The sequence below is a fragment of the Eulemur rufifrons genome, chromosome 29 (assembly GCF_041146395.1).
Source record: "Eulemur rufifrons isolate Redbay chromosome 29, OSU_ERuf_1, whole genome shotgun sequence".
NCBI classification, from domain to species: Eukaryota; Metazoa; Chordata; class Mammalia; order Primates; family Lemuridae; genus Eulemur; species Eulemur rufifrons.
The window spans coordinates 50701895-50712643 of record NC_091011.1 but is presented as its reverse complement, the minus strand read 5'-3'; the positions used below and the strand labels follow the sequence as shown (position 1 = coordinate 50712643).

The following is a 10749-nucleotide window of genomic DNA, read 5'->3' as shown; positions in this document are numbered from 1 at the left end:
TCCCTCCCCCCAACCCCTAGCAACCACTGATCTTTTTACTGTCTCCATAGTTGTGCTTTTTCCAGAATGTCATATAGTTAGAATCATACAGTTTGAAGCCTTTTCAAATTGGCCTCCTTCACTTAGTAACGTGCATTTAATTTTCCTCTGTGTCTTTTCATGGCTCATTTCTTTTTAGCACTGAATAATATCCCATTGTCTGGATGTACCAGAGTTTTTTCTTTTTTTATCCATTCACCTTCTAAAGGACATATTGGTTGCTTGGGAAGCTTTTTCTTTTTCTTTTCTTTTTTCTTTTTTTGAGACAGAGTCTCACTCTGTTGCCCAGGCTAGAGTGAGTGCCGTGGCGTCAGCCTAGCTCACAGCAACCTCAAACTCCTGAGCTTAAGCGATCCTCCTGTCTCAGCCTCCTGAGTAGCTGGGACTACAGGCATGCGCCACCATGCCCGGCTAATTTTTTTTCTATATATATTTTTAGCTGTCCATATAATTTCTTTCTATTTTTAGTAGAGGTGGGGTCTCGCTCTTGCTCAGGCTGGTCTCGAACTCCTGAGCTCAAACGATCCGCCCACCTCTGCCTCCCAGAGTGCTAGGATTACAGGCGTGAGCCACCGCGCCCGGCCTGGGAAGCTTTTTCAACCCTCAAACCACTCCTGGGAGAAGTGATGGCTCAATTCTTGGTTCTCCACTACCGCACCTCACTGTCTTGCTTCATGGCATCAATACACATTACTAAACTTATTTCCTGTCTCCTAAGCTCTTTTTCTTATCATTGTGCTCCCAATATCTAGTCCAGTAGGCACTCAAAATAATTGCTAAATGAATAAACACAAAACTTCCTTTTCATGGAAGAGAACTTGTAGCTTTGAAGAAAAATATGAAATGAAAGCAACCAACATTATTTTTTTTCACTTATATCCTATGTTTTGAGCATTGTCCTAAAGGCTTTATTATCACATTTAGTGCTCAAGAAATCCAATGAGGTAGGTATTGAAATCCTTCATTTGCCAATGAGGAAACAGAAGCTTAAAGAAAGTAAGTCACTTGCCCAACCACACACGTTAACAAACTGGCAGCTAGAACAGAAAGCAGATTTCTCTGACAGGAGAGGGTAGGTGCTTTGTTAAAACATCAGGCAACAATCAATGACAGGGAAAACATTTAAATTTAGCCACCCAGTTGAGAAAACGAAAATGTTTTGTTTTCAACTCAAAGGTCACTTTTCCTTATGACCAAAACCAGCTCTTTTGAAAGAGCTGAGGTAAAACATTTCGTCATGTTTCTTTGCCTCTTGCACGTACCGGTAAGCATTCCTGCTTTTCTCTTTGCCATTCTGATTTCTCTCCACTCCAAGGGCAGAGGTCTTTCACCTCGGTGTCAGAAGTTCCAAATAGGATAAAGAACTACAGTTGCAGGAAGTGCTCTCTGAAAATCTTTTGTTTAATCTCTTTTTCTTTCCTTAGGAGCAATAAATCTTTTTTTTTTTTTTTTTCATTTAACACATGCTTTTATGGAAGACTTTCAATGTGCTGGGTACTGAGAGAGGGATTGGTGTACAGTGGTGAACCAGGTACCCAGCATGATATTGCAGCCTAGAGGGATTCTTTTGACGATCAAGAGAGTTAAGGTTGGTGAAAGTCCTTGATAGGCTCTGGAACTAGAAGGGTTATTACTTGTCTGGTTATGAATTGTCTTACAGCAAACGGCTTTCATGGTCTCTTATAGTTGTATGGATTGACTGGGCGCAGCTGAGTGGCTCTCACCTCCCAAGGCTGCAGTCCAATGCTGACTGACTGGGCACACTTTCGCAGCTGGCACTTGATGCCAGCAGTGGTCTGGGGGTTCAGCTGGGTCGAGTCACAGTCACCCATGCGACTTGGACTTCTTTTCACAGTGTGGTGGCTGGGTTCCGACAGGGCGGGATCATCACCAGTCAGGATCTGGTCCTTGGCTTAAAATGCCCACAAAGTCCACTTTGTCAGGCAGGGCTTGCAGGGGAAAGCACAGGTCCCTGCTTACCCCACTGGGGGTCTCTTGCCATTCTCTGCCGTCTTTAGCACGCTCCAACCACAAGTCCTATCCCCTGTCCTCCAATGCTCCTCTGAAGAGGCAGGTTCCTCTAACTGGAATACTTTCCTTCCTTTCTTATGGTCTATCTCCCCAACTCCCACCTCTTCCTGCCTTTTTTTTTCTTTTTTTGAGAGAGAGTGTTTCACTCTGTCTCCCAGGCTAGAGTGCAGTGGCATCATCATAGCTCACAGCAACCTCAAACTCCTGGGCTCAAGCAATCCTCCTGCCTCAGCCTCTTGAGTAGCTGGGACTTCAGGCACACATCAACTCGCATGGCTAATTTAAAAAAAATGTTTTTAGCGAGGGGGTCTTGCTCTGTTGTCCTGGCTGGTCTTAAACTCCTGGCCTCAAGTGATCCTCCTGCCTTGGTCTACCAACGTGCTGAGATTACAGGTGTGAGCCATGGTGCCTGTTCTAAAAGCAGCAAATCTTTAAAGTTTAACTATCTGTTCTCCCATTTCTTTTTCTTGACTTTATTTTGAAATAATTATAGACTCACAGGAAGTTGCAAAAATCTTAGAGTCCTGTGTACCCATCATCTGGCTTCTCCCAATGATGACATATGGTGGCTATAGTTAAAATTAAACCCAGGACATTGACATTGGTACAATACTGTTACCAGACTACTACAACTCCCTCTCACAAAGTAAGAAAAACATATAAAAGATTTTCTTTTACAAAATTATTGACATAATTTGTGTAAGGTTTTTCCTTTTTATTCTGTATAGTGGGTAAGGCTGGGTCCCAGGTCTCATGTAATGCTGGGCTCCCCTCCCTATCTTTCTTGTAAAATTATATGGGTTTAGAAAATCATCTTCTTAATATATTTTACATTAACAGAAGACTTTTTAGATATTCATTTGTGATAAACCAAAACTGACCCAGAGAAAAGTACACATTAGAACAGAAATTTGGCAAAAGGACAGACACTTATCGAGCCTTTGCTGTATGCCAAGGACTTTGCCAAACACAGAACACAGTGATGCAAAGCACAGTCCTCACCTCAAAGGGTTCACCAACTGGTAGCATGCATGAGATGTAAGAAAAATGAATTTGAAAAAAAAAGACTTCTTATTGAAAGCTGTGGACAAATGGCTGCTTTGTGTGTCAGGAAACAGACTGAAGCACACATCGGCCTAAAATCAGTAGTTGATTCTAGTGAACCAAAAAGAAGCGCCATCATTGCTAAGAGTCGGACATCACTGGATAATCTTGTAGGGGTACTAGGGAAATAAAGAAGCCTGGCTAGAAAAGGATCGAACTCAAGCAAATTGCACAGGTTGGGACCCATCTGTGTTTCTTCTGCTTGCCGAAGGCCACACCTCAAACGCCTTCTGCTTTGATGTCATCTCCAAGCCATATGAATAAATCCTCCTCCTTCTAAAAGAGTTCCTTATCTCCAGCAGCGTCACAGCATTTTCCCAGCCAACGTTTGTCATCCCTCCACCTCTCACATCTAGTATATGAATGTTTCTCATCACCACTGGTCCTCTGTTCTCCCCAGCCCAACACAGAGCCTTAGCTGGGACTTCAGGCACGCACCACCTCTCTGGCTAATTAAAAAAAAAAAAATTTAGAGACAGGGGTCTTGCTATATTGCCCAGGCTGGTCTCGAATTTCTGGCCTTAAGCAATCTTCCTGCCTCAGCCTCCCAAAGTGCTGGGATTACAGGCATGCTACCATCTTATAGCTTCACTATTGTATTCAGGTTTTCATCATGTCCCCAAAGAAAACATTTCTTAAACTTAAGGAATCTTCCTTCTCTTAAGCTATAGTTTGGATGTTTGTCCTCCAAACGTGGTATTGTCATCCTGCCCCTGAGGAGATTGCCTTCCCTGACAGTTTGAGGCTACTGAGCTTTATGTTTTAGGCAACACTTCCTTGCAATGAATAATGTAACTGATGATAACTGGAGGAGTAGACTAGCTAGGTTGAGAGGCACTTCAAAATATAGGACCTAAAAGGACTTAAGAGAGGGTGAGATTCCGCTATCTAACTTTCCCTGAGGAATTCACAGGACACCCACAGGGTAACAGCCCAGGGAGCCCTGGGGAAGATTTCAATAATCAACCCCATAAACGAAGGTTGGGGCCCATGAAATGTACAATGATGAGAGATTACATGACACTTTTTTTTTAATTCATCAAGTTAATAGGCAATAAAAGGGTGTTTTTTTTAAATTCGCATTGATTATTGAAATTGTACATTTTTCTCATACATCTCTTCTTTGGGAATTATCTGATCATTTCCTTTGCCCGTTTTTTTCTTGGAGGTGATGGCTTTTTTTTTTTAATTCTTTATATATTAAAGATAGCAATTGTTTATAATAAATACGGCACCCCAGCTTGTGACTTTCAATCTTGTTTAAAATGCTTTTTGGCTAATTTTTAAAATTTCTACTCAAAGTACCAGTTTTCATGATATTTTATTCTCTTCTTTTTTCATCATGTTTGCATTATGATGTATTAAACTTATACATTTTAATCTGCAAATCAGAAGGATCAACTTTGGAAGAGACCAATTCTAGGAAAAGAGATTCATTATCATGACAGAGAAAGAGAAATTGTATTCTTAAAAGTACAAAAATATTAAAATCCTTGAAGAACGCTTAATAAGAGCAATGCAAAATATTTCATGTATGTCTGAGTAATATATACATCATAATTGCATCTCGCTCCGCCTCCCAAAATCTTGTATTGATCTGTGTGACTGGTTTGAAAGCCATCATGTGGAAATGCAAGAATCAGCAAGGTCAAGTACAAGAAGAATGAAGCCAGATGGTTCTATAAAACCCAAAGTGAAAAGACATATAGAATAGAATTTGAACTGTTTAGCCATTTGCACAATAATGAATGGATGTTTTTAAAGAAATCTTTTTTTTATTTTTTATTTATTTATTTTTTTTTTTTTGAGACAGAGTCTCACTCTGTTGCCCAGGCTAGAGTGAGTGCCGTGGCGTCAGCCTAGCTCACAGCAACCTCAAACTCCTGGGCTCAAGCGATCCTCCTGTCTCAGCCTCCCGAGTAGCTGGGACTACAGGCATGCGCCACCATGCCCGGCTAATTTTTTCTATATATATTTTTAGCTGTCCATATAATTTCTTTCTATTTTTAGTAGAGGTGGGGTCTCGCTCTTGCTCAGGCTGGACTCGAACTCCTGAGCTCAAACGATCCGCCCACCTCGGCCTCCCAGAGTGCTAGGATTACAGGCGTGAGCCACCTCACCCGGCCGAAATCTTTTTTTTTAAAGCAGAAATTATCTACAATATTCCACTTGGAAGAAGATACATTCACAGGCATTTTGGACAAGATGACGTCAGTCACATGGAAGTTTATTATAGGCACTTCATGTAAGTATTTAAATACTTTTTGCTATTTCTATGATCTTTTAGCAAGGCAGTTACAGTCCACATGAAAAAATATAAACAACATTACACACTTTATTTAAAAAGTCTACTTAAAATTCTTTTGTAAGTTTTATAATACAATTAAAGCTATTATTTCCTCCCATTTGATGATGTTTCTCTTTCTGGTTCCTTAATTATGAAGTCTCTGAAGACACTGACCTTGATGGAATGATCTTCAGTTGCAGCAGGAAACGTTAAACAGATAACTCTTCATCATCCAATAAGTGCTTGCTTTTTAACTTTGGTTAAATGCCACATTTAAAAACAAATATTAAAAAATACTTAACACCTCATACGGTCACAGTTCACTAGCGCTTTGCTCCAGCCTGGACACTGACCATTGAAAAATAGATGCCTTTCTGCGCCAGCAGCTGCTGGTGCGTGCCGTGCTCCTTCACTTTGCCGTTCTGAAACACCACTATCAAGTCTGCGCTCTGGATGGTGGACAGGCGGTGAGCGATCACGATGCAGGTGCGGCCTTCTCTGGCTTTGTCCAGGGCTTCTTGGACAACCTGTTCCATGGTCACATAAATTAATTCTGTTAATGACAGTCCTTTCCCTTTAATTCTTCCTCCATGAGAGGTCCCACGATTAATTTCTCTAGCAATAGGTCCTTCTTTAACAATGGTGTCAGTGAACCATAACACAGATTTTAGAAAGCAAAGGATTTGTCATATCAGAAGATAACTGAACCCTAGTTTGGATTAGTTCTGAGGCAGGAGTTACCTATTCTTAAAGTCAGGGCAGTAAATACTGTCCATCGAATCATTTAAAAACATTGGCTCATGTGTCTAGCCACACAACAACCTTAAAAGCAGACCTCAAATCCAGCTCCATAGCAAATCCAGGAAGCCTGAGCAAAGGCCAAACACTGACTCCTTGAATTTTAGTCATTTTTAAGATAGGCAACATCTCATAATGCGTTTGTCCTCCAGGTATCTGAATTCTTAACCTTTTGTCAAATTGAATTGTTTTTCTTAGGTACAGCCAGACTTTGACACCGTCTCACCCTCTCCCTTTTTCACATGGCTGCTGAGGAGATGCTGCCAGTGCAAGTGGGAAATACGCCTCCGGATTGCAGCTTCTTAGGTCAACGCAAAGCGATCCAGGGCTGGTTTTTGGAGCATATGTGCTATAAGACCCATCTGCCTTGTGTCATTTTAGCTCTCATGAATAACAGCTACAGAAAGTGTTTAAGTGACACTGAAAGGTGACAAGTAGCAATCAACAATCTGGCTCAATTTTGTTCTCTACTATAGAAGATAAAAGCACGTATTTAAACCTTTGCAGGACGACTGAGTGAAGTATGAATGAGTCCAATTGAAATTCTTACCTTTTCACTTTCTGTATCCAGAGCTGATGTAGCTTCATCCAAAAGCAAAATATGAGGCTGTCTGACGAGGGCACGAGCTATGGCAATGCGTTGTTTTTGCCCACCAGAGAGCTGGGTTCCTTTGTCTCCTACTCTGGTGTTATATTTCTGTAAACAAGAGTTTATTATTATGAAAGTAGAACTGATAATAAAATTCTAACAAACAGTTTGCTTACAGAAAATAGGATAACCACTTCCATATTTAGGAACCACCAAAAATTTAGGAACAGAAGCTAAGGATGGGTTCATAGAGAGTTAAATATAGAACAAAAATTGCTCTATATAGCAAGTTTAATCCTTCTTTTTGAAAACAGACATTTGGGCCTTAAGATTATGTGTTTTAGTACAAACAAGCCAGCATTGTTTTTTTTTTTTTTTTAGGAAGAATACTGTTGCTATGTTAGTATCTTCCATCTTCTGATTTCAGTATATTTGGGACAAAGATTGGCAGGAGAACAGAAATTTGATTTTTAACAGGCTATTCATAATAAAATAATTGAAGCTCATCTCATTTATAACCACCAGGTGATGCTCTCTGCATGATTTTAAAGTGAGGAAAGAGAAAATTCTTGGGATGTTAGACTTTTGGTGTCTGTTTTTATGAAACTATCTTCAACACTTAGTTTTCATGGATGCTAAGGAATTCTATTTTGGTATCTAATTTTAAAAACTAAAATCTCCTTTTAAAAAACTTTTGTTTTTAGAATTCTTCCAAAATTCTTGCCATATTGTTCATCACAGTAGGTAACTGTCACCAGCTATTCACTATAACGTTAGGGACAGGAGTTAAAGGTATGCAGAGCAGGACAGAAACAGGATGTGACAGCACGTGTAACCTAGAAAACACCACCATCTTGTTATTTTCAGGCCCTTGCCAGGCTGAAATTTTAGTTGAACTGTGGGCTTTGATTCTGACGCCCAGAGTTTGGCTACAAAATTTGTGTTCTATTCAGGGTTGCCTATTTTTATTTGCTGCATCTGGCCATGCTAGTTCTATGGCACTCAGACTGGGGACTCTCACTATTGATGGAGAGAGAGGACCCCAGGTGAGGTTTTGGCAGGTGCCTGGCACTGGCTCCACCCCACAGCTGTGGCTGCCCCAGAAGGCAGGAGCACCGTGCAGGGGTTGCCAGGTTGCACTGATAAAGTACTGATCCTGCTGAGGCAGATGAAGGCGGAACTGTCTATGCCCCTGCGGGAAGAGGGTAACTAAACCAGCCACCTGCCGGGTAAAGTTAATCCTGTTACTAATCACTCAGGAATAGAAGTGGATCCTCAGACAGGTAACAGGACTTAGAAGGTTTTGCCTTCTCTCTCCTGGTCTAGGCACTAGGGAAGAGAACCATGATGTCTACAGGTGTGCTCTGTGTGACAGATAGTGACCGGGAGTCCAGAAAGGTGGGGTCCCCGTGGCAGACAAATGCCAGAGGGGCAAGACATATTTAAGAAACTAAATAATAGTTACCCTCTGTGTTTGTGTTCTGTTAAGCCCTAGCCCAGTGCCTCTCCAGATTTAGCCTGGATCAGTGTCATCTGGGCTATTAAAATGCAGATTGCGGGACTCTACCTCCAAAGTTTCTGATTCAGCAGGTCTAGGGTGGGGCCTAAAAATCTGCATCTCTAACAAGCTCCCAGGTGATGCTGATCTGTGCCCAGACGTCTCATTAGTAAGGGGGGCCGGAGCTTTGTGTTTAAATGAATCTTGAGAAGGGTCAATTATCCACAGGTGCCCTAGACTTTTTAAAGGAGAGGTGAAGACAAGGCCTCCTCCCTGGGGCCTAATGAGGTTGGTGTCAGTAGTTACCTGAAGAACAGCCTAAGGAAAAGGGAGACCTTGGGACAGAGTTAGAACCACCTGGCATTGTCATCCTGCCCCTGAGATTTCCCTTCCCTGCCAGTTTGAGGCCACTGAGCTTTATGTTTTAGGGGGCACTTCCTTGAAATGAAGAACGTAACTGGTGATAACTGGAGAGGTAGATTAGCTAGGTTGAGAGGCATTCAAAATATAGAACCTAAAAGACTTAAGAGTGAGTGAGATTCCACTTTCTAACTTCCCAGGAGGAATTCAGAGGACACCCACAGGGTAACAGCCCAGGGAGCCCTGGGGAAGATTTCAACAATCAACCCCATAAACAAAGCTTGGGGTCCATGAAATGTACCATGATGAGAGATTGCATGATACCATGGTTACCCCAGTGACTCAGCTCTCTTTCTGGTATGGGTCCAGCCCTCTGGCCTGGCCTGACTCGGCAGAGTGAGGTTTGACGCTTTGGAGCAGGGAGCTGCAGGAAGGCAGAAGGGAGAGAAAAGGGAGAGCACGTGGGAAGGGCTGGTCATGCCTGCTTCCTCAGCAGGACCAGGAGGGCACATCCACAGGTGGAGACACAGACACTGCCCATGGCCCTGCATTTGGAGCTGGAGAGAAAGGCCTCTCAGACATAGTGCTTATGCCCAGGCCTGAAGCAGGTGGAGCCTCCAGCCTAAAAGCTTTGGATCTAGAGACTCGTTCCAGTTATCCTACCCCTAGAAAGTTCCTCTCTTCTAAATCTGAATTGGTCTAGCACTTTCATCCCTTCCTCACGAGGAGAGTCGGGTGATGGGGTAAGCATAACATCCAACTGGGGTAGGAAGTGCGGCCAAATGCTTGCATAAGGGTGGGAGTGTGTTGTGTTTGCTAATTTCTCCTCATCTCTGGGAAACCAGCCCTTTAGAAATCACAAACTATAGGCCAGGGAGGCTGCCACATGCTCCTGGGCCCTTAACTTCGAGAGAGAGACTTACGTCAGGCAGCGACTCAATGAACTGGTGTATGTTGGCCTCCTTGGCTGCTCTCTCAATCTCTTCCTGTGACACCTCCCGGCTGTTGTCTCCATAGGCGATGTTCTCGCCAATGCTGCAGTCAAACAGGATGGGCTCCTGGGACACGATGCCCAGGTGTGCTCGGAGCCACTGGACATTCAGTTGCTTTATTTCTTTGTCATCAATTAGCTGAAAACAAAGGGTTCACAGATCAACTTCAGGGCTAGCATATTTTGAACTTAGCAAAGTTAACACTGTTATCTCATACATTAAAACTGCCAAATTAACTATGAGATTAAGGCAAAGTTTATTTATTTTTTTTTAAATTTGCATTGTCAAGGTTAATCCAACAAGGCCATAATTGTATGCTTTAAAACATAATTGTATGTTTTAACCCTGGCTTCTGATGTGTGCATGCAGTAAAATAATACCCCCTCCTTCCCAAGGTATCAATTTCCTAATCCCTGGAACCTATGACTATGTTACATGGCAAGGAACAATTGAAGTAGCAGATAGAATTAAGGTTGCTAATCAGCTGACCTTAAAATAAGAAGATTATCTTGGTGGGCATAATGTAATCTTAAGGGTTCTTAACCGTGGAAGAGACGCCAAAGAGTGAGTATCACAGCAGTACAATATAGAAAGACGTGACCTGTCATTGCTGGCTCTGAAGATGGAAGAAGGGGCTGCAAGCCAGAAAAGGCAAGAAAACGGATTGTCCCTTGGAGCTTCCAGAAAGAACACAGCCCTCTTGACCCTTGGTTTTAGCCTGGTGAGACCTCTCTTGGACTTCTGACCTCCAGAAGTATAAGATAATAAATGTGTTTTGTTTTAAGCCACTTAATTTGTGGTAATTGATTATAGCTGCCCCAGGAAACTAATACAATGTCTAATATTTCTGGGATGTATCCTGACATCCTTACTCTTACATCTCAGTTTTTCAGAGAAAAAGGGGCCAGGATTAGAGTAGAAATAAATAACAACTATGACCACATAATAGGTTTGTAGTTCAGGTTTCTGATCTAAACTGAGTTTAAGAAATCAGATATAATGAAGTGGAATAGAAGCAAGCATGGGAGGGCAGCTGCTGTATCTCTCAGTA

General features: G+C 42.1%; 1 protein-coding gene across 1 annotated transcript in view; it reads right to left on the bottom strand.

Annotated features, from left to right (window-relative positions):
• Positions 1-5368: 5368 nt before the first annotated feature.
• ABCB1 (ATP binding cassette subfamily B member 1) overlaps positions 5369-10749 on the bottom strand; it is an 89126-nt gene continuing 83745 nt past the window's right edge. Inside the window, exons 26-28 of the mRNA XM_069462601.1 lie at positions 9630-9836; positions 6810-6956; positions 5369-5988 (exon numbers count right to left, since the gene is read on the bottom strand). Coding sequence (XP_069318702.1) covers positions 5785-5988; positions 6810-6956; positions 9630-9836 — 558 coding nt within the window. The 3' untranslated portion in view covers positions 5369-5784. The remainder of the gene's footprint in view (positions 5989-6809; positions 6957-9629; positions 9837-10749) is intronic.